At 33.0% G+C, this 25,551-nt stretch overlaps 1 protein-coding gene across 1 annotated transcript; it reads left to right on the top strand.

Annotated features, from left to right (window-relative positions):
* Nucleotides 1-1,961: 1,961 nt before the first annotated feature.
* LOC104093592 (transcription factor bHLH110) lies at nt 1,962-6,749 on the top strand. Its single transcript, XM_009599357.2, has 7 exons — nt 1,962-2,402; nt 3,311-3,812; nt 4,381-4,539; nt 4,911-4,982; nt 5,725-5,790; nt 6,218-6,256; nt 6,506-6,749. Exons 1-7 carry the CDS (start codon nt 2,053-2,055, stop codon nt 6,656-6,658), a joined length of 1,341 nt encoding a protein of 446 aa, XP_009597652.1. The 5' UTR covers nt 1,962-2,052; the 3' UTR covers nt 6,659-6,749.
* Nucleotides 6,750-25,551: the final 18,802 nt, after the last annotated feature.

Raw genomic sequence — 25,551 nt, 5'->3', positions numbered from 1 at the left:
TTGGGGGGACGATTTTTGATGTCTTTACCATTTTGGATTTAAAGAAGGTGACAAAGATTTGGTGGTTTAGAAGAAGAATTTTGCAGAAAAGAGTCAAAGATCAGCGAATAAACTCATAAGAGACGAAAAAGAACTTGAAAAGTTTTCTGAAGATTGAAGAAGTAAAAGTGATGAACGGTGGACGGAATGGCTATTTATAGATTGAAACAATGACGGTTCAATATCAGTGGTGGCCGACCACCGTCTGACGTGCATTAAATGCCTTGAAAAACTAAATCGATGGGTCAGCTATTACATGCGTCATGATCGAGCCCAATGTGAACGTCAGCTTATAATCCAATCGAGCCATTAAGAAATTATATCGTTTCTCACCACATCCTTCCGGAGAAACGAGGGGACTATTTGTATACGGTCGAAATAGATTTCGACCTTTGTACGATTGATCGGGGTCGAAACATAATGGATCAGAGAAAGATTTCGCAATATCAAGATGGGTTCCGAAGGTGGTACAAACAAAGCTCCAGATATCGGGTATTGATCGAACACAGAATCATCACCTGATCCCGAGTCCATATCGAGTTCCAAAAGCAATACCGATCAACACCAACGCCGATCGAGCTCGAGCTCGAGCTCACAGACAAGAGTCGTTGCGAACACACTAAGAGAGAGAATCTCGGCGGAAATTAGGAAAAATTTGATTTATCATGGGTTCTCCACTATGTATTTTTAATTATAAAAAATAGGATCCTCCACTATAAAGAGGATGGCTATATTTCTGTAGAAGGCAGTTTTTTGGGCTTACATTGTAATTCAAGCACCATATTCTCCTATATTCGAGAGTTATTCTTTAAAGCTTCATTAATTGATTCATCTTGCTTATTTTTAGAAATTATCTTCTTTCCAACCTTAGTTATTTTGCATTTTTTGCAATCCATATTTGATATTTCTATTTATCCTTATGATTTGTATTAAGCTATACCACATATCCTTAGAACTACGTATAAATTCAACTCTATCTGTTTTTCGGGTAAACAAGGGTATAAGAAAATAGTCTGTGAGAAAAATAGAGAGTGAGCGATATTGTAGTGAGCTGGAAATATCAAAAGAGGGTTATTTCTTTTGAGTGTTGTAATGGTCTTTGGAGTACTTTACTCGGATCTACAAAGTATAAAATTTCTTGCTATAGTGGTATCAGTTGCTCGTCTCAGGGCCGTTGTTTTTTCCCTTATTCAAAGGGTTTTTCACGTAAAAATCTTGGTATCGTTGTCACTCTTTTTCTTACTAATTACCGTATCTCGATGCCATGTGATTATTCCGCTTTTATTATTGTGAATATTATTTTAACGGGGGTTTTATTTCTAACAATATTTTCTACGTTGAGGCACAAAAGATCTTCCCTTATATGCCTAGCCAGTCGCGTGTCCAGTCGTCCCAACAAACTTACCAGTACCAAAACCTTTTCCTACAAGGTAGGACTGAGTCAATCGTTCAACTGATTCTTTCACATTCAGCCCAATAAACATGTATGCCCAAATTATAATTTAACATCACGTACATTTGAACTAAACAAATATACAATCGCAAAAAATCAGACATTTCGTTTGCTAATCATCAAAACGCTTCTACATTCAACAGTAACATATTTCTAACAAATAAAAAAGAATCAGACAAATGCAAAGAGTTATGTTACTTCCGCTCTGACACAATATAAGTTCAAATTTTTATACAAAAAATAACCTTATTTTTAACTTTATACAAAAAAAAAAAAAAAAAAAATCTCCCCGTGCTTGTCCCTCATAACCCATAAACCCCCATCCATATTATAATAATTGCGCACAAACTCTAGTGGGAAAAGCTCAAGAGCATTTAATATTGTCCACCCCAAAAATTGTTCCAGACCTACCAAAATACGTCACCCCAAAAACCCCAAAAGCACTCTATTTAAATTCCAATCATCCCACCATTGGCCAAAGAAAGAAAAGTTTTAAAGCATTGTCCGCCATTGTACTTTGTTTAGAAAGAAATTAAGGCAAAGCATATAGAGAGAGAGCCATGTCTGCAGAATGCACTCTTGAAAACTCCGATTTAACCACCAATAACAACAACCCCAATTTCTGCTTATTAACACAAAACTGGTGGCCACAGGACAATAATCCAATTTCTTCATGCAATACCACTAGAAACTCCAACTATTTATGGCAACAACAACAACAACAAGCAAACCATAATCAACAGTCATCAGATTCTTCCTCTTGTGAGGAAGATGTTCAAAATACTGCCACTAATAATCTTCAACAATATCAGTTTCTACTTGGTGTTGATGATAACAGCACTTCTTTCATTTCTGGAGAAACCGCTGCGTCCTCTGATCACAACCACCTCATTTGGAGCCAACTCATCCTGTGAGTTTCAATTTCTTTTAAGATGTTAGGATAATATTTCCTTATCACTACGTTATTAAATTTTTAGCCCTAAAACTGAACGTAATTAAGGATATAACGTTAGCAACCAAAATGAAGAAAATCAAATAGTACTCTATTTTTACTTGCATGCAAGCCTGCTAGCCTCTTAGAGTCTTAGTTCAATTTCTTGCAAACCATTGTTAGTGTAAAGAAACTTTTTTTATTTTATTATTATCTTATTGGCGTAGGGGGCCGAGACTGTAGGATTCTCTTAATGAGTACTAGTACAAGAAGATTTTTATTGAAACCTGATTTTCTGTATTAGATATGTGATAATATATGGAAATTAAGTAACAGCATGGTTGAACACGGAGCACGTACTAATGTCTAATAATGTAAAAATACAGTGAATAAGAAGTTTTCACTAACTATACCTGAAACTAGCATAATTCTTAGTATACCAATTATCTAGAAACCCAATTTAGCCCTTTTCTTATATTATATATTTATATTGAAAACATAATTAGATAAATAAAAGTATATTTTTCTAACAGTTTAAGCTATTACAACGTGTTAGAACATGCAGATGTGATGTCCTGAGTTTGAACCTTACCGCCATCCAATATAACATAGTTTCTCGCATGTTTGGCATGTGAAAAAGTATAAAGCCCGCACATGAAGAATAATCAATTTAGATAAAGTTATCACACATTTAAACAATTTTCTATGAGAAGTGAGACCACCTTTCATCCTTGAAGCACTAATAATGATTTTAGTGGCCAAAAAAAAAAAGGTCACACGATCTTTAGAAGAAATTTGTTCTTATTTTTTTCCTCTTTTTTTTTTTTTTTTTGGGTTTTGTTTTATATTAATATCTCCTTACTTGAATTTATTAACCAAATCTGCAGAAGCAGCTCTGCTAGTGAAACAGCTGGGAATATTAATACTAAAAATCTGTTGGAGAATAACAACCAAGATGCAATTTCAGAGATGAGTTTATTGGATGGAGCATCAACCTTAATCTCCTCTAAATCTCGTTTTGACCATAATCAACTGGCTAATGATGATGATGACTACTTTCATCCCTACAGTAATCTTCTTCTTGGAAGGCAAATTCATAATAATTATACAGATAATATTAATGCTATGGAACCTAGTTCACATCAATACTGGAGACAAGGAGAAAATGGACATCAAGAAGTGAAATTGCCCAGACATCACTGTGGAATACTGCCACAAGTGGATAACTCATGTGCTGATGATATTAATTCAAGAAGCTTTCCTGATTTTAATGTATCTTTTGGTAGCTATTTAAGCAAGCCATTGGTGGATACTTTCAACGACTTTAAGCCAAGTCTGAAAACGTTGAATTTAGCACAACATAAAAAGCAAGGCCTCCAACCATCTCTTGTAAGTTATCTCTCTCCCAAATTACTTGAAAAATGGTAAGAAATACACACAACTTGGATCAGAAGAATGTTACTACAAGTTTGTTGTGGAAATTACGAGTTTGAAAAATCATGGAAAAATGTAATTTGGAAATGTTAAAAAGTAAAATATTTAAGTTAAAATCAAAAGAATATGTACTTATTACTAGTTATTATAATAATTAAAGTTGTTAGTGGTTATTTCGAGCCCTAAGAATAAAAAATATTAGTGTGAAGATCTTTTCGTTTAATGGCCTTACTGGGGCACCAATCCGAATTAATTCGATACTAGAGCCATTAATTCGATACTAGAGCCCGTATCGACCACCGGGTGAAAATAAAAATAAAAATTAAAATTAAAATTAAGGTTGCATATACTGAACGAGAAAAACAGATGTAGTATGATATACTAAGGATTTTCAAGGTATAACAATCGATGTCGATCAATTGGACTTTGTAAAGCTATAAATCATTGTTCACCAAGCATATAATCTTCTACCCTTTAAAGTTACTCAAACTAATACTATTTGTTTGTGTTCTTTTTTTCGAAGACCAAGTCTAGGGGTACAAAATCAACATGCAACACGTTGACAAGAAACGGAAGAGCACAAGAAATTCAAAGTGAAGGAAAAAAGAGGAGATCAGGAGATAATTCAGACACAAACTCTAAAAGGCAAAAGATTGAAAGTTCGGCAGTTTCCTCTCCAAAGGTATTTTGTGTGAAATAGGAATATTATTAGTACACACTTTATGTGTCACAAATTGTTGTGGGTTGGACAATAAACTATTTTCCTTTTAGTATGTGCCAATAAGATTTTTTTTTCATGTTTGGAAACAATTTACCTTTAATTATACAATGATTTATAGCAACACAAAATATTTGTGTCACATTTTACACCACAAGTTCAAAAGTCTTGCAGTATCTTTTTTCTTAAACTCCGTGTTCAATCAAATATGTTCACATAAATTAAAACGAAAACTTCAATGTATTAAAATTAAATACATTTGGATTTACAGTATTTTCCCATTTGAATTTATAGATATTATTTAGTACTCAAACTTTATGTGGATAAATCTACAGGTACAAGTCCCAAAAGTGAAGCTTGCAGAAAAAATCACAGCTCTCCAACAAATTGTGTCACCATTTGGAAAGGTTAGCCTACACTGTCTTTTTAATTGATATTTACACTTGAAAAATTAATACCAGTGGCTTTTAAAATGGTTTATGAATCGCTCTATATTTCGAAAAATTCAAAAAATGCAATGTCAAAAAGTAATATGATCAAAGTATAGAATAAAGCTTGATATGTCATTAATTGAATCCTAGTTCTAGTGGTAAATGTGATTGAACGTTGTGACCGTTTCCCCATGATTTCATGTTCAGTAATTACTTCTATGACCTTAATTTTCTTTTTAATTTATTCAATAAGAATGATTCCATTTTATGTTCGGAAATAATCTAAATTAAATTTTATATTTTACTTTAATAATAATCTTTAATAGTCTGTATAAATATAATGTATGACATATTTCTGATCAGAAATTTTAAAAAATATTAATTACGTACCAATCAAACACGGTTACATAAAATGAAACACAGGGTAGTAGTTTTTTCGCAAACATAATTTTTTTCTGAAATAAAAGAGAGGAATATAATATTCTGCGCGAGGAAAACACTGAGGTCCAATCGTGCTAGCTACAGAATGACCAAGTTGGGTTAATCTCTATTATTAAATTGAAACTGCGATATCAAGTCATCTTATTCCACCCCATTTAACTCCTTTTCATATTTTCCAAGTGTGCTCATTGTCATTTATATTAGATTAACCAAAGTATTATTGTCATTATTTAAACTCGGATATCATCTCTGATCGAACATTCTCTAACTTGTCTAGACTGATACGGCATCCGTTCTGTGGGAAACAATCAACTATGTTAGATTCTTACAAGAGCAAATACAGGTACGATTTCACAGTGCTAGACTGCTAGTAATAGAAATAACCTTTACTTTTATAAAATAACCCCACAATAAGTATACATCGTACAATTTTAGCTGATTTATTTCAGCTAGTAGGTCCAGTATGATTATCTCTGACCTTTTCAGTTTCAAAATTTTTAATATTCTCTTCATGCTAAATGATTCTACTTTAGTAGACTGTTGATTTTGTAAAACTATATTTTTGATTTCTTCGTCTTCTCTTTGATCTATTAGTTCGAACGTCTTATTTTCTCTAGCTATAGTTGTTACATTGATAGATCCTATATCACACCTGCATGTTGAAGACTTCCCCAATATAATTATCATTACTGTTATGTTTCAATATTGATATTGAATTAAAGTTTTAGGTAACTATAAATAATATAACGTTCTCATTTTCTCCTCTGCAGCTACTGAGCCATGCCTACATGAAGAGCAATACCTGCAAGGTGAGCTAATTCATTACCCAACAACTTTTTACGTCTATTTCTTAGGATGGTAAAACTCTTGTAAATTATTGTATTTTATATTTTGGTTAATTATACGTACCTTGGGGAAAAAAATCTTATTTAGCACATTTTAAAAACAGAGAAACTGAGATGTTATCTACTACTATTAAAGATTGGCTTCATTTAAATATAACATTAAAATGCTAAAAATAATATCAATGTTAATAGCGAAGCTTGTTGATAATTCAGGAACGCTGGGGAGGATTTGACAGAAAAGACGTTGATCTGAGGAGTAGAGGTCTTTGTTTAGTACCACTTTCATGTACCCCTCAAATTTATCGTGAGAGTAACAATGGATCTGACTATTTGATCCCATCATACAGAGGATGCTTGTATAGATAAATAATTTTTCCTTTTCCTATACTAATAAATTGTATCCGCAAGTGTAACTATGACTCTTCTTCCAGCATGTATTTTATAATTTGTTGGTATATATACCTCTTTTTTGTTTTCCTTTTTTTAATTTCACTTGGGATTTCTTTTAACGAACAAGCTTTACAAAGAAAAATTGAAAATTATTGATCGGTGTTTGATTTGGGAAGGTTGATTCAAAGACTCTCGAGTAGAAACTTACTGGCGGCGGAGGCGGATCTAGGATTTGTTGAACATGGGCGCACCACTAAAAAAAGTATTAAGTGGGAATTGATCCATATTTCTCAAGGTAAATAACTCAGTATTCAACCAAGTGTACCATTCAATCTTTGCCGGGTGGAGTTAATTGACACTCTTTAGCTGAAAATTTACACTATATAGATACACTAGATAGATAGATAGATAGATAGATAGATAGATAGATAGATAGATAGATAGACGAATAAAAAGGTTATGTATATATACTATATGTTGAATCCTCTTATTCTCTTTCGATGTTTGTTTATCTATATTTTGACTCTTCTTAGTGAAAATTCTGAGTCTGTCACTCTATCAGACTCAAATGTCCTATTTTAAGAAGCTATTTGTGGCCAGAATATAGGGGTGTTCATGGTTCGGTTTGGATCGGTTTTTCCCTAAAAAGAAACCAAACCAAGTAAGTCGGTTCTTCAAATATTCAAACCAAACCAAACCAATTAAATTATTTTTTTATCGATTCGGTTTTTGTCGGTTTTTCGGTTATTTATCATTTTTTTTCTTAAATATGAGACATACACTATCAAACACATATTTCGGCGACTACATTTTCAATGTAACACTATCAAACCAATTGATTTTTGTAAAATCTATCATTTACCATGATATATTGATGATAATTGAATCAAACAGTGATGAATAATTTAATTACTCGATTAAAAATTAATTATTTTTAACATAAAATAAATTCTTGTACTTAGCAAAAGAAAAATACCAATCAAATTAGAATGTAAAAGCAAATAATTAGATTATTATAATAGTAAAGAACTAGACTAAAAATATAAATGACTAATATGTACCATAAAATTTTAGAAACTTTATATAAAAAGATACATATATATAGGTCTAATAATAAATTTAAATAGCTACTTCTATAGTCGGTTTGGTTCGGTTATTTTGCGATTAAAACCAAACCAAACTTGATCAGTTTTTAAAATTCAAAACCAAAACCAAACCAAAACTAAAAGGTATCGGGTTTTTTGGTCAATTTGGTTCGGTTTTTCGGATTTTTATAAACACCCGTAACTACCATGGTTTAATTTCTATAACAATTATGTTTAATTTTTGTAACAGTTGTGATTAATTTTTGTAATAGCTTCATCTTTAATTTTTGTAACAGCTACTGATTAATTTTTGCATCTGTATTAGTCCAATAGCTTTGCCTATAAAAGGCAGTCTTCTTTGTGAATTATCCAACACAAAAAAACCTTCATCTTATCTTCTTTCTGGGTAATTGTTTTGTGCAAATTCTAAACTTTTAACCACGAGTGCACGTGTTTGGAGGTGTTGTGAAACCTTGGGAAGCAACCGGTCTTAACGTTTTGCACCCAGTCGGGCCAAAATCGCTTTCAAGGAAGTGGCTTGCTACGACACAATATTTTTTGATAAGTTGTTCTTCTTTCCTTCTTCTACTTAGTCAATATTATCTACTCATTGTTATTACCATTTGAAAGCGATTCTTACATATTGACTAATGGCTACCACTTTGAACAAAACACTTCCTGATCTATCAAAGCTTGAGCCTTTAGATGGAAACAATTATAAGCGTTGGACCCAGAAGCTTTTAATTTTCTTTGAACAGTTAGAAGTTGATTAGGTTTTGTTTAATGAACCACATGCTGATGTTGTTGCTGATAGTTCTAATACTACTATTGTTGTTGCTGATGATGTTGCTAAAAAGAAATTTAAAAAGGATAATAAAATTGTTCGAGGGCATCTTCTTAACCATATGACTAACCATCTCTTTGATTTGTTTATAAATTATAAATCTACTAAAGTCATATGGGACAGTTTGGAGAAGAAATATAGTACAGATGATGCGGGGGAAAAAAGTATGTGGTTGAAAAGTGGATCAAGTTTCAGATGGTTGATGATAAGCCAATCATGGAGTAAGTTCACGAGTATGAGAACATGACTTTTGATGTTTTGAACGAAGGCACGGAGATGTGTGAAATTCTTCAAGCTAATGTTCTGCTTGAAAAGTTTTCACCTTCCTGGAGTGATTACAGGAATCAACTGAAATACAAGAAGAAAAACTTAACTCTTGAAGAACTGATCAGTCACATGAGGACTGAGGAAGCAAATCATCTCAAAGTTGAGGAGGCTGAACGACTTAAGGATAAGATGAAATCTCTCTCTCTCTCTCTCTCTCTTAATTCTTCTAAAGCTAACCTTGTGGAATCTTCTAGTACTTTTGTGAAAGACAGGTTTAAAAAAAAACAGAAGAAAGGCCAGAAGAAACGACGAGTGAAGAAGAAGAATTACTTCAATAAGCCGAAGGACCATATTCAAGAGTCGAAAGGACCTTGCTATGTCTACAAAAAAATTGGTCACAAGGCTTTCCAGTGCAACCGGAGACAAGGACAAAGCTCAGCATAAAGGAAAAGCTCCAGTCCAAGATAACCTTACTGAGGGTGGTAATGTCATTGATGTTGTGGTCGTTGAGGCAAACATGGTGGCTAACAAGACTGACTGGATACTGAACACGGGCGCTCTAAGGCACCTTTGTGCTAATAAGGAGCTGTTTCACGACTTTGAAGAATCTGTTGATGGCTTGTTCCTCTACATGGGTAACTCCACTACAGTTGGAGTTATGGGTGAAGGAAAAATTATTCTTAAGTTAACTTCTGGAAAAACCTTAGCCTTGAGCAATGTTTTGTACGTACCCTCCCTTCGTAGAAACTTAGTTTCTGGTGTGCTTCTCAACAAAGCAGGCCTTAAACTTATTTTTGAATCTGATAAAGTTATTATTTCTCGTAGGGGAGACTTTGTTGGGAAGGGTTACCTCAGTGGAGGTTTATTTATACTGAACAACGCTCAAGAGATTACTAATAATGCTAGTACTTTCAATTCTACTTATATTACTGAGTCCATTGATTTGTTGCATGGTAGATTAGGTCATGTTAATATTGCTTCTATTAAAAGACTTAGAAAAATATAATTAATTCATGCAGTTAATGTCGATAATTTTTTTAAGTGTCCTATTTGTGTACATGCAAAACAAACCAAAAAGCCTTTTAAGAATGTAACTAGTAGAAAGACAAAATTGCTTGAACTAGTGCATTCAGACTTAGCAGATTTCAAGAACACTGTTAAGGGTGAAAAGAAATACTACATCACTTTTGTAGATGACTTTTCTAGATACACTAAGGTATATCTTCTTAAGTCAAAAGATGAGGCTGAAAGCATATTTTTGAAATATAAGGCAGAAGTAAAAAATCAATTAGACAGAAAAATCAAGAGGCTAAGGTCTGACATGGGTGGTGAATATAGTACTAGTACTCTAAAAGCCGTTTGTGAGAAAAATGATTTTATACATGAGGTTACTGCTCCATATACTCCCCAACAAAATGGTGCAGCCGAACGGAAAAATAGAACCCTTAAGAAAATGATGAATTCTATACTTTTGAGTTCGGGTTTATTTGATAATATGTGGGAGAAGTTATTTTATCTGTATGCTATGTTCTTAATAAAGTTCCTCATAAGAAGTTAGATAAAACTCCGTATGATTTATGAAAAGGGTTTGCCCCAAACTTGAAAATTCTGAAAGTGTGCGCGTGTTAGGCTAAGGTTGGTCTACCTGATTTTAAACAAGTAACTATTGGACCCAAGACTTTTAATACTATTTTCATTGGTTATGCTCAAAATAATGTTGCGTATAGATTTATGTCTTTGAATGATAGTTTTATTTGTGAATCTAGAGATGCAAAATTTTTTGAGCATGTTTTTCCATTGAAAAATAATTTGCCTAGTGATGTGCCTAATAATGCCTCTCCATCTATGTCTGTTAATTCTCATATTGTGCCTTCTTCTAGTGTTACTGCTAATGAGCATGAAAATGAACTTAGAAGGAGTAAGAGACGTAGAATTGAAGCTAGCTTTGGTCCTGACTTTATCACTACTTTCTTGACTGAAAATATTGATCTTGATGTCTTGAGTGATGAATTAGTTTCAATCTATTTAATAGAAGAAGACCCTAAGACTTATAATGAAGCAATGAAGTCAATAGATACTAGTTTTTGGAAAGAGGCCATTAAAAGTGAATTAGACTCTATAGTTTCTAATCACACTTGGGACTTGTCTGATTTGCCTAAAGGCTGTAAACCCATAAGTAGAAAGTGGATATTTAAGAAGATATTGAAACTTGATGGTACAATTGAGAAATATAAGGATAGACTTGTTATTAGGGGTTTTAATCAAAAGATAGGCATTGATTACTTTGACACTTTTTCTCCTTTGACAAAGATAGAGACTATTAGAACTCTTGTTGCTTTAGCCGCTATTCATAATTTAGTGATACATCAAATGGATGTTAAAACGTCTTTCCTAAATGGTGATTTAGAGGAAGAGATCTATACGTCTCAACCTAAGGGATTTGTGATCCACGGACAGGAGAATAAAGTATGCAAATTGAAAAAGTCTTTGTATGGTCTAAAGCAGACACCTAAGCAATGGTATGAAAAGTTTAATAGCACATTAGTGGGTAATAATTTTATTGTTAATGCATATGATACTTGTATTTATTTCAAGATGATAGGATTAGATTGTGTGATTATATGTCTGTACGTGGATAACATATTAATCTTTGGCCCTAATGTAAATGTTGTTAATAAGACTAAGGATTTTTTGTCTTTTAAAATTGAAATGAAAGATCTTGGAGAAGAAGATGTGATTTTAGGTATTAAAATCAAAAGAACTTCTAATGGTTTTTCGCTGTCTCAGTCTCATTATATTGAGAAAATGTTGAAAAAATTTAATTGTTTTGAAGTAGCTCCTGTGAGAACTCCTTATGGTCCTAGCATACACTTGAGAAAGAATAAGGAATTCAGTATTTCTCAAACTGAATATGCTAAGATAATTGGTAGTGTAATGTTTCTCATGAATTATACACGACCTGATATTGCTTATAATGTTAATAGATTGAGTAGATATACTCACAACCCCAGTAGTGAACACTATAATTCTCTTCATCGTTTGTTAAGGTATTTGAGAGGTACTATGGATTGGTGTTTGCATTTTAATAAATTTTCTGTTATTTTAGAAGGATTTTGTGATGCAAACTAGGTTACTTACAATGATGAAGTTAGCTCCACTAGTGGCTATGTGTTTACTTTGAGTGTAGGTGTTATTTCATGAAAGTCTTTAAAACAGACTTGTATAGCACGATCTACTATGAAGTCTGAATTCATTGCTCTTGAGTTGTCAGGGCAAGAAGCCGAGTGGTTGAGTAACTTATTGGCAGACATGCCTTTGTGGGGAAGACAATCTTCACATGTTTCTCTACATTGTGACTCACAAGCGGCAATTAGAATTGTCAAAAATAGTGTGTACAATGGAAAAAGAAGACATATCTGCATTAGACATGGTGCGGTAAAATAATTATTGAAATATGGTATTATTTTCTTGGAATATGGAAGATCCGAAAGAAATTTAGCGGATCCTTTAACCAAGGGTTTGGCAAGGAGAGTTATTCTTGAAACGCCGAGGGGGATGGGGCTAAAGCCCATGGATTATTTCTTGATTTGCTCTTTTGTTGGGCTTGTAAAGTGCTAGTAAAATAGAGTGGCCTCGTGCACATGAGAAATTGGTCCTGAAAGTAAAACGGGTCGATTTTGCCCCCCTGCGCGCGAGATATACATGAGGCCTATTTCAAATTTGATTTTGCTAAAATTATTTCTTCATTTTTTGAGCTTACTGGAACATGTCCAATTCATTCTCTTTGAATTAAATTTTGTAACGTTTCATTTATTTCTTTGTAACTGCCATGGTTTAATTTCTGTAACAGTTGTGTTTAATTTTTATAACAGTTGTGGTTAATTTTTGTAATAGCTTCATCTTTAATTTCTGTAACATCTACAGATTAATTTCTTCATCTGTATCTATCCAACAGCTTTGCCTATAAAAGGCAGTCTTCTTTGTGAATTATCCAACATAGAAAACACATTCATATCCTCTTCTTTTTGGGCAATTATTTTGTGCAAAATTTAAATTTTCAGCCACGAGTGCACGTGTTTGGAGGTGTTGTGGAACCTTGGGGAACGACCGATCTTAATAATTTGTACCGAGTCGGGCCAAAATCGCTCTCAAAGCACTGGCTTGCCACGACATAATATTTTTCGATAAGTTGATCTTCTTTCCTTCTTCTTGTTGGTCAATATTATCTACTCGTTGTTCTTACGATATATACCTTTTTAGTATCAAGATATTTTTCTTAGTCTATATTATGAATTTACCTAAGTGAACTCTTTTTTAAAAAGTATAAAATGATAACCAATCATATATAATATATTTAAATTGAATAATAAAAGAAATACGTGCAATTAAAATATTAGAATAAAAGATCTTTTCATATCAATCAAATAAAAGTTAATTAGCTTAGTAATATAAAAAATTAAAAATAGAAGTAAATTTTATAATAAATTCCTAAAAAATTACATATTTATACCTTAGATGTTCTCTAAATTACATTTCAAAAATATTTTGTTAAGGACAATAAAAATTCAAAGATATATATACACATAATAAAGAATATAAAAGAGAAAGTAAAACTTAAATATATACTTAATATTAAAGTAATTTTGTTACAAATTCATAAATATACAATTCCAGTTAAATTTTATTTGAGCTTTATTTCAAAATTTATAAAAAGATATTTAAATTGGTAAAATACTTAGCTAAAGATAAAATCTATCTTTTACAATATAATAAAAAAAATTATATGCATAGAGAAGGAATAGAAAATATCAAAGGTAAAATAAATAATACATATAATAGGAAGAGTAGAATATTTATTGTTTAATATTGGATGAGAAACTTGATTTATAAGATAAAGTTAAGGGATCAAAATAATTTCCCCTGTTTAAAGTTATATACATGGCAGTCTTTCTTGGACAGAAGTAATTGACTGGCATACGTACGTAGAATACAAAGGTAGCCGTCAAAATGAGACCATGCAATCGTTGACCTGAAATAATTTAAGTCGTCGCAGAAAACGCCTACTACCAACAAAGGAGGAAATTATCTTTTATAACCACTTATAATTTAATACAAAAAATAATCCTAGAATAATCTCCTCTATTTTTTATTTACAGATCTACGAGGAGAGGAGAGTTGAAATTAAAAAGTAGTCAATTTAGTCATTTTTCATGTAAAAATAACTCTGAAATAAAATACTGTTCAAAATCCGAAAAATATTCTAGCATAATATACTGGAATTCGAATTTTTTACATGTGAACTTCCAGCATAATATAGTGGAGTTCCAGTATATTATGCTGGAACTCCAATATATTATGATGGAGCTCCAATACTGGAGTTCCAGCACAGTATAGTGGTCCAGCATAATATGCTGGAAGTTCATACACATGTGCTCAAATCTCCAGTATATTATGCTGGAACTTTCCGTGTGTCGGAGTTCTAGCATAATATGCTGGAAGTTCATACACATGTGCACCAATCTCCAGTATATTATGCTGAAACTTTTTGTGTTGCAGCAAAATAGTAGTTATTTTTCAATGACTTTGCAAATGTTAGCTATTTTTCAATTACCAGTCCAAAAACTGGCTAGCCCGTACTATTTTCACGAGAGGAGGAAGAAGTAAAATGGCCAGCATTGGGCTGGTCCGCACACTAGATGCTAATTATTCCATTAGCCAAAATTAGCAACTAGGTTTGGGTAATAGCGAAATATTTGAAGAATTAATACAAATAGTCGTTCATCCATGACCCAATCACTTAAACTAAAAATAGACGGTGGAGGAATAATATATGCATAATTTATGTATTATCTATATATGATTGTGTATAATCAATGTATAATCTATGTATATGACTAGAAAAAGTAAATAAAATACAACTGGCTATTTGAGTAAAAATCACTAAATAATATCCATATCCTAAGAGAGTTATTAGGTTGTGTGAGTCATCAGAATTCCTAGTAAAAATAGCACAGGCTAGCCAGTTTTCGGGTTGGTAATTGAAAAATAGCCAGCATTTGCAAAGTCATTGAAAAATAATCATTATTTTGCTGCAACACAGAAAGTTTCAGCATAATACACTAGAGATAGGTGCACTTGTGTATGAACTTCCAACATACTATGCTAGAACTCCAGTACATGGAAATTTCTAGTATAATATACTAGAGATTGGAGCACATGTGTATGAACTCCTAGCATATTATGCTGGAACTCCAGCACACGGAAAGTTCCAACATAATATACTGGAGATTGGAGCACCTGTGTATGAACTTCCAGCATATTATGCTAGAGCTCCAGTATATTATGCTGGAAGTTCACATGAAAAAAATTCGAACTCCAGTATATTATGTTGGAATATTTTTCGGATTTTGAACAATGTTTTCGTTCAGATTTATCTTTACATGAAAAGTGACTAAATTTCGATTACTTTTGAAACAGTGACTATTTTTCAATTACCACTTATAAATCTGACTATTTTGAATTTCATCCATTTAAATTCCCACTGTCGGTAACTAAAGTCATAATTTGAAAATTTTCGTTTTTGCAAGAAGAAATAATTCTTCTAATCTATGGTTTACATGAAATTCTTTTGCCATAAACAAGGTCGAGCTTGGTAAAACCGTCAACAAAGGATTAATATAATTTAATTTACTGAGTACAACCGAAACTAAATAATTTTTATATGAACCACAAATACATATCTGGAAATTCCCCAAAATTTTAACAAATTTGAGCTTTAATCTCATAATTTTACGAACTTTAAATGTCGACTTCATGAACTCTTAGACTCGGATCCACCTTTCTCGTCAACCTGGGGCAGAATTAGTGTCGTTAAGCAGGTTTGATCCCTGCACGGAAAAGGAAAACATTAGTTGGTGTAGTCACTTTTTGGGCCGCTGATTGGAATTTAGTCGGTATTTGAAATATGATGAGAAGATAGTTATTCTTTAATGCAAAAATAAAATTAGAATAAAAATATCCTTACTTAAAATATGAATAACAACAATAACAATAATCCAGTATAATCTTATTAGTGGGATCTAGGGAGGATAGTTTGTACTGTTGTTGTCGTAGTTTGTAAAGTGAAGTTCAAAGTCCACGAACGATTCCAGGACTTTGAATTAGGACTATGTTGAAATGTTGGCACCACCAGCTCTCTATCTCCATCTCAAAATATTCCATCGACACCGAAATCCACCATTAATTACCAGCCTCCTCCTTCTTCCACCTTGCGGTGCTACAACTAGCCAAGGGTCCTGCGACTTTACAATAGAATGATAAAAACAAATGGTCTAAAGGGACTTAGGAGTATTTTTTTCTCTGCAGGATTCTTCTTCACAAGTTTTGGGAGACTTCGACGATGGAACCAGCAAATTTAAATATGAAACACTTAATTTGCACAGTGGTGAGTACTTAAAAGTATCTCAAATGCTTTACTTATTAGTTGGGAAACTGTAACGATCCAACCGGCCGTTTTAGTTGACCGACACTACTAGAAATTCACTAAAAATCGACTAAAAGTTTCCGACCAACGTTGGTCGGTCAAAAAAAGCGACCAAAAACCGTCCAACTTGGACGGAAACTCGAAAAACAATATTTTATATTTTTTAAAAATAAATACCGACCAAAGTTGGTCGGTAAATTGGTCAACAAGTTGACCCAGCTGGTTAGACTTGCTTAGTCAAAGAAACTTTTGGATTACCGACCAACTTTGATCGGTAATGTGGACATAATTTTTTAAATTTTAATAATTATTTTATTATTTAAAATATTTTATAAAATTTAAGAATTTATATTTAAAATTACCGACCAACGTTGGTCAGTTAATGCAGGAGAAGCATTTACCGACCAACTTTGGTTGGTATATTTTATTTTCTGGAAAATAACCTTGGTCAGTTATTTGGTTAACATTGGTCAAATTTTTGAATAACTTTTATATTTACTATCTAAATAATATAAATTTAATCTGTTAACACTTTTGTAATACAAAATATAAATACACTAACATATACTATAACATGCTATATATATAGTTAAAGTAGTACAACGAAGCGTGTATTATATATATATATATATATATATATATATACACATACACACACACAAACATATACTATAACAAGCTATATATATAGTTAAAGTATTACAATGAAGTGTGTGTGTGTGTGTGTGTGTGTGTGTATATATATAGGTATAGCCGTATATATATAAGAACATGAATCGCTAGGACCACAGAGTCGGGTTCTTTTAGGGATAGACTTGTGAAGATCCTAATTAGTATATATAATTTTTCATCAAATATATCTATTTGTAAATTAATTCATCGACTTATAACTTACTTAGATGTATCGATGAATATTAAAAACAAAACGTCTCGACCTATATCGATTAATCTATTTATTAGTGACGAATGAATGAAAAATAGAAGAATTAATACTAAACATCTTTGACATGTATATATGTATGTATATATATATATAGATCACAAATTAAAGAAACGAAAGAAGTTATTAGTATTAAGTAAACGAGTTAAATTAATAGGTCAAACATGGTCAAACTTTTAATATGAATCACATTAATATTTACTATCTAAATAATATAAATGTAATCTGTTAACACTTTTATAATACAAATAATGAATACACTAACATTTACTATAACATGCTATATATGTAGTTAAAGTAGTATAACGAAGCGTGTGTGTTATATATATAAACATACTAACATATACTATAACAAGCTATTTATATAGTTAAAATATTACAATGAAGTGTGTGTGTGTGTGTGTGTATATATATATATATATATATATATATATATATATATATATATAAGAACACGAAGCGCCAGGACCACATGGTCGGGTTCTTTTAGGGATAGACTTGTGAAGATCCTAATTAGTATATATAATTTATCATCAAATATATCTATTTGTAAATTGATTCATCGAATTATAACTTACTTAAATGCATCGATGAATATTAAAAATAAAACGTTTGACCTATATCGATTAATCTATGTCATGCATTATTAGTGATGAACAAATGAAAAAAGAAGTTATTATCATCAATTACAATATAGTGTATATTTGTGTGTGTGAGAAATTACTCATATACAAAATTATAACTTAGAAAATTTACTTAGATTGATGCTATTATAATTTATTAAAAGTAAATAGTTAATATAATTATTTATAAAGATTATGCTTATAGTTTATAATTATTTATAATAATTATATAGTTAAATAAAATAAATTCTTATAGTTTATAATATGTTTTTTTTATAGTTTATAATATTTTAAGAAAAAAAACACAAAAAAAATAATTTAGTTTTTTTTATAAAAAAAACGATCAAAGTTGGTCGGTTTTTGGTCAAACGGTCAACACTTAATGTACCGACCAAAATTACCGACCAACTTTGTTCGATAAATTCTGAAATCAGAACTGAAATACGGGATTCCCCACATTTCTCTTACCTTTCTTCTCCAAATTTCCTCTAACTCCTCACTCAATACCTTCCCCTCTCCTTCTCTATTTCCCTCACACAAATCTCATTCCCCACCCCGCGTCGCCACCGCCCAGCTGCCGCCGTCGCCGCTGCCACTGCCGCGCTGCCTCCTTCTCCACCTCCTAAAAATTTTAGGTTTAACTTACAACTTATTTCTTTGTTAATTCTAGGTATTGTTAATTAGTTATGAATTAGTTTCAATTGATTAGTGTTTCAATTTACTATTTAACATTGCATTTTATTGAAATTTAGGGTTTAGGTCTTGTTTTAATTAATTTTGTTAATTAGTTTTATTAACTAATTAGTTTTGTTAATTAGTTAATTAGTTATGAATTAGTTTCAATTGATGAGTTTTTCAATTTTGAGTTTGTATTGTCTTGAATAGTTTATTTAGAATTGAATTATTAACTTTGTATTGTCTTGAATAGTTTAGTTAGAATCTAGGGTTTAGGATTTGTTCTTGTGAATCGAACTTTTAGGGTATGGGTTGAATTTTTAGGATATAAATTGGACTTTTAGTTTATGTTTAAACTCGTAGGATATGAATTGAGCTTTTAGTTTTTAGGATTTGTTCTTGTGAATTGAACTTTTAGGATATGTATTGAACTTTTTGAATATGAATTGAACTTTTAGGATATACATTGAACCTTTAGGGTATGGGTTGAATTTTTAGGATATAAATCGAACTTTTAGTTTATGTTTAAACTCGTAGGATATGATTTGAACTTTTAGTTTTTAGGATTTGTTCTTGTGAATTGAAATTTTAGGATATGAATTGAACTTTTTGGATATGAATTGAACTTGTAGGATATAAATTGGACCTTTTGGATATGAATTAAACTTTTAGGATATAAATTAAACTTTTAGGATATAAACTGAACCTTTTGGATATGAATTGAACTTTTTAGGATATAAATTAAACTTTTAGGATATAAATTGAACCTTTTGGATATGAATTGAACTTTTTAGGATATAAATTGAACTTTTAGTTTATAATTAATTATATTTAATATAATTTAATTTTTGGTGTAATTAGGAAAAAATAATTATCTTGAATTAACTAAAAAAGATTTAATTAATTTATAATTGTAGAATAAATTAATTTATTCTTATTTTATTTTTATAGATGGAACATCGTACTTGGATGTACAATAGAAATTATCCCAATCGGCGGGGATTGCGGGAGGATTTTGTAGAAGGGGTTGATGACTTTATTAGACATGCAATGTCACTTCCACCATACCAAAGTGAAGGAATAATTAAGAAATTGATACTCTTTAGATGCAAGTGGTTTGACCCAAATCCAACAAGAGATACAAGAGTACACCACCGATACAACATAATTGAGGTTAATCATACGAGGGAGTATGATCGCTATGATCCTTTCATAATTGCACATAACGTTAGGTAAGTGTATTATGCTCCTTATCCATTGCAGCGGAATAAGTTCGATTGGTGAGTTGTAATAAAAACTAAGCCTGTAGGTAGGGTGGAAGTCGAGAATGTATTTAGATGTTGCATATCAAAACGATATCTCCAGCGTTCACCAAATAGTGGATGATCAGTTAGAAAAGCCTGTAGGTAAACTTTCAATTTTCTTTAAGTATTATAATTTACTTTTATAAGAATTTTGAAATACTGATTTAATTTAAAATAATATAGGGTCACTACCAAAGTAACGTGGAAGAATTCATCCGTAGTCATCCAGCTGGTGAATCAGGCGAGCCAACCCAACCTCCGGACGAGGATGCTGAAAGAATATGGTTGGAGTCTGTTGGCGGTCCAAAATGGGGGAAGGTATACGGGCTCCCTACTAAACAATTCCATCGCTATAAGTGTAAAATACAAGGAATAGGGACTTTCTCGCAAGGCGAGAAACTTAATAGGGAGAGCCTCTCCGCTATACGGGAGACAGTGACAAAGCTCACATCTGAGCTAGAAGCGACCAAGGAAAGAGAAAGGCTTAGAGATGCTCAATTCCTTGGCATGTAAGCTCAGATCAGAACTCTCTTATCTACTGGAGCTTTTCCGTTGCCCCAGTCTCATGAGTCATCGCTAGAGGGTCAACCTCCACGTGATCGTTCCTCCCGTCCTGCTCGTGATCGTTCCTCCTGTCCTCCACAAGCCCATTCTCTATACCGTCTTGTAAATGAAAGTTCATTAGACGGTGATAATGCTGTTGTAGAAAACACTCCTTGACTTTTATATACTTTGAACTAGACAAATAGAACCGGTTTTGAACTTGTTGTAATTAGTTTTAACTTGGTTTTGGATTGTTATGTTCAATTGAACTTTAATTTGTTAGTTTTAAAGTATATATTTAATGTTTGGTTGTTGTTGTTGTTGTTATTGTGTTGTTGTAATTAAGTTATTAGGGGTATTGGTATGTTGGCAGGTGGTGTAGCTACCAAAACAGACATTTTATGCCAAAATTAAACCCAGAAAACCGACCAAAGTTGGTCGGTTAATGAACATTGAATTCCCAGAATTTAACATTACCAACCAACTTTGGTCGGTATTTTGCCTGCACTGTTGAGGTTACCGACCAAAGTTGGTCGGTAATGTTTTATTTTAATTATTTTAAAAATATATATATATATTTTCAATTACCGACCAAATTTGGTCTTTTTTTTTAAATTTTAATAATTAATAAAAAAACATAAATTAATTACGCCGACCAACTTTGTTCGGTAAAATTAAATTAATAAAATATATTTCCGACCAAAGTTGGTCTGTAAGTAATTTAAATTATCAGATGGTCATTTAAAGCTACCAACCAACGTTGGTCGGTAATTTCCGATCAACTTTGGTCGGTACGCCATTCCGACCATCAAAATACCGTCCACACCCAAATGGTCGCATTTTGGTCGGTAATTGGCCATAATCGACTAACTTTGGTCGGTTGTTTTGGTCGGTTTTTAGCAGATTTCTAGTAGTGCGAATCACATTAAATATTTGTGTATCTTTTGGTATATTTCTCTTTTGTTGTATGATTTATCGTTGAAGGTTTGTTTTACTAGCTTCCGCATAACTCCTGATTATTCGATCCTAACAAGTGGTATACGAGCGAGGTTCAAGACAGGTTCGTCTTGGCGGGTTTAGTTCTAGCCACAACGTATTTGACGATAATCGTGATTTTTGTCCGAGAAATTTGACCAGTGTGCTACGCACATTGAGACAAAATTTGTGGTGTATATTTGGAGATGCGGCATGTTGAAGGCCATGTGAAGAAGGTGGATCAAATTTATTTTGTCAGAAAATTTATGTAAAGAGGGAGAATTGCTGGGTGTTTGTCTAGATTTTATTACCATAATTGGTTTTCCTATCTCTTGAAGGAAAGGGCAACATGTTTACTATAATTGGGTTTTCTTTTCCTAGAAGGAAAATATAATTCTTCCATATTTTGATAGTCCCTTTTCTTGGAGAAAAAGGTTTAGAGACTTCTATAAATATAGGATCCTTCCTTCTCATTCAATAGCATCGACAATGTAGTCAAATGGGGTTTGAGAGTCATCTTTAGGAGGAGTTGGTATAGTTCCGTTGTGTAATTTGGGACTTGCATGAAAATTTAAGGTCATTCCGAGTTGATTTGATATGGTTCGGCGTGAGTTTTAGAAGTTCAAAGTTCATTATGCTTGAATTGAGGTGTCATTCGTAGTTTTGTTGTTGTTTGGTATGATTTGAGGCCTCGAGTAGGTCCGCATTATATTTTGGGACTGATTGGTGTGATTGAACGGGGTCCCGGTGGCCTCGGATGTGTTTCGAATAGGCTACATGCCATTTCCTCATGTTTTGAAATGTTGGTTCTGATATATGGTTTTCTACATCGCGATCGCGACTAAGGAGTCGCATTCGCGCAGTGTATCTAGGTGGCTGGCAGCTTCTATTCTTGGCGTTCGCAGTGGTTTGGTCATGATCGCGGACCTGTGGAATACTGACTCATCATGTTCGCGTTTAAAGGTCGCGAACACGGAGCGGTTGATCATGCTGGAGAGGCCAAGTTCTTTAGTCTTTGCATTTGCGGTAGACCCACGGGTCCGCGTAAGCTTGGCTACCTGATTCATCGCGTTCGCGAAGTTTATTTTTGGGGAAGTGATGTTTCTTCTTCGCGATCGCGATGTAATTTCCGTGATCGCGATGTGTTTCACTAGGCAGAATGTATAAAGTACCTTATTTTGAGGGTTTTGGTTATTTTATCACTTTTGGAGTTAGAAAGCTCGGTTTTGGGCGATTTCAGAGGGGATTTTCATGATTTGGATTTAGGTAGGTGTTCTTGACCCGAATTTAGTTATATTTCATGATTCTTTCCTTATATTTAGCATTTAATTGATGATTTGAATTCCAAAAATTGGGGATTTTAGGAAAAACTTTTCTAAAACATAAATTGATGGTTTGAAGGCCGATTTGAGGTCGGAATTGGATGATTTTGGTATGGTTGGACTCGTATCGGAATGAATGTTCGAATTTTGGAAGTTTTGTCAGGTTCCGAGGTGCGGGCTCGGGGTTGACTTTTTGATTCTTGTTCAAGATCGAAGCTTTATTAACTAGAATTATTTTCTATGACTTTTAGTTATGATATTAAGTTATTTTCGCTAGATTCGAGTCATCCGCATGCTATTTCACACGCAAAGGGCTTCTTAGAGTATTGATTTAGCTTCTTTGAGGAAAGTATCTTGCCTAACTTTGTGTGGAAAAATTATCCAGTAGGATTTGATTTAATTGCACTATTTGAATTATGTGAAAGACGTGTACATGAGGTGACGAGTGTGTACACGGCCTTATATATCAAAATTGACTGTTTAAGACTTTTAGGATTCATACATGCTTTTATTGGATTATTCATTTACATGTTCTATCTTTCATTTTTGAGTTCACTCTTACATGCATTTAATCGAGGTTGTTATTACATGTCATGTATATCATTATTGAGTTTTATCTTAAGCAATTAATTGAAGTTGAAGTTATTGGAAGTCATTAACATATTTTAGTTGAAGTTGTTGTTTAATGTAGTATCTTTCATTATTGATGTCACTGCCTGGAATTCCCACCTTCGGGACCGTGATGGCGCCTAACATTTCATTAGAGTAATTCTTTTGCCAATTTTTAAACACTTTGAATCATTTAACCAATTAAAGATAAATGAAACTAAAACAAATACGAAATAGCATAATAACCCAATTATCTAAGTACAACCCGGATCTGGAGTCACAAGTACACAAGCTTTTAGAGGTTCTACAAATAAAGTCTAAAATAAATACAACAGTCTCGAATGAAATGAACACTAACTAAGGAAAGAGGAAGGGGACTTGAAGTTCTGTGGACGCCAACAGATCTACCTCGAGTCTCCAAATAAGCTAATCCAAGCTCATGCACCTCACAGACAGTTGAGACCAGTACCAAAATGTGCACAAAAAGTGCAGAGTGTAGTATGAATACAACTGACCCAATATACTCTGTAAGTGTCGAGCCTAACCTCGACGAGGTAGTGACGAGGATATGACAGGAAAACCACGTAATTAAACTTGTACAAATGAATATATACGTGCAACATGACAACAAATAAAGATTAAACACGTACTAGTGTGAGGGGACATGCGAAGGGGAACATGATACGATAGCTATAACAGGAATGTCAACATAAGACAGTCAAGTAAATCACCAACCAATGAAAATGGATAACATAATGAATAAAGACTGCACGGCATCCCCTATCGTGATTTTACTCTCAACCTCACCATGAAACAATAATAATGAAATGACATCACCCTTCGTGCTTTTAGTCTCAACCTCTCCATGAAATGATAATACGACACGGCATCACCCTTCGTGCTTTTACTCTCAATTTTGTTATGAAACGATAAATATGGTACGACATCATCCTTCATGCTTTAACTCTCTTCCTCACTATGTATTAATCAATAAATGAAACAATAATTGTCACAACATCACTCTTTGTGCTTTAACACTCTCCCTTACTATGTAGCAATGAATATATAACATTTGGGAGGTAGAATAAGCAAGAACAAACCTTATGTCAACAACGGTTCCAAAATACCAAACCTCAACTTCCAAAAGTACTCAATTATCACAAATAGTTCATAAATGCGGAAAGAACGATCAATCAAGAAATAAACTAGTCTAAGCATGGATGTCATAACCAAAGAAAGAAATAAGCTACAAGGAAACAAGTCCCACCCACATGCTTTAACCCAACAATAACGCATAAGTACTCGTCACCTCAAATATACGTTGTACCCAAACATTTAAACACGTAGAAAATAGGCAAACAAGTCCTAATCCCTCAAGTTAAGGTTAACCACGACACTTACCTCACTCCAAAATAAACTCAAAGTCTAACCACAACCTTGCCTTTCGAACCAGCCTCCGAACCAACCAAATCTAGCAATTTATTAACCAAACAATTCAAAATAAGCCTTAGGAACTAGCCACGAATGAAAGAGGTTCAATTTAGGTCATTATTGAAAAAGTCAACAAAAGTCAACCCATGGCTCACTTGGTCCAAACCCCAAATTCGGACCAAAACCCGATTACCCATTCACCCTCGAGCCCGGTTATGTATTTTATTTCAAAATTTGACCTCAATTTGAGGTTGAAATCTTATAAAATATAATGGGTAATTGAAAGAAAGTAGGTTAGAGTCACTTACCAATGAATTAGAGAAGAAAAACTCTTGGAAAAATTGCCTCTAAGATTTTTAGGGTTGGGAATTTGAAAGAATGATCAAAAATCCCGTTTTCCCTTCTTAAGTCTAGGCGCAGAATTGTGACCCTTTGATCGCAATTGCGAACCACTCCCCCAGTACTACTTCGAAAATGCGACAAATATGTTCGCAAATGTGAACCTCACAGGAACCTTAATAGTTCGCAAATGCGAACATTGACCTCGCAATTGCGAGATCAGAGGATGCACCAGAACTAGACTTCACCAGCAATGCTTCTAAATCCAAAATCACTCTGTAGCCTATCTGAAACTCACCCTAGCCCTCGGGGCTCCAAACCAAACATGCACACAAGTTAAAAAACTATTATGCGAACTCTCTCGCGTGATCAAAATACCAAAATAACACATAGAACTACGAATCGGATAACAAATCAAATGAAATTTTT

Source organism: Nicotiana tomentosiformis, chromosome 11 (genome assembly GCF_000390325.3).
Source record: "Nicotiana tomentosiformis chromosome 11, ASM39032v3, whole genome shotgun sequence".
NCBI classification, from domain to species: Eukaryota; Viridiplantae; Streptophyta; class Magnoliopsida; order Solanales; family Solanaceae; genus Nicotiana; species Nicotiana tomentosiformis.
This window is presented reverse-complemented; position numbering and strand designations above follow the sequence as displayed.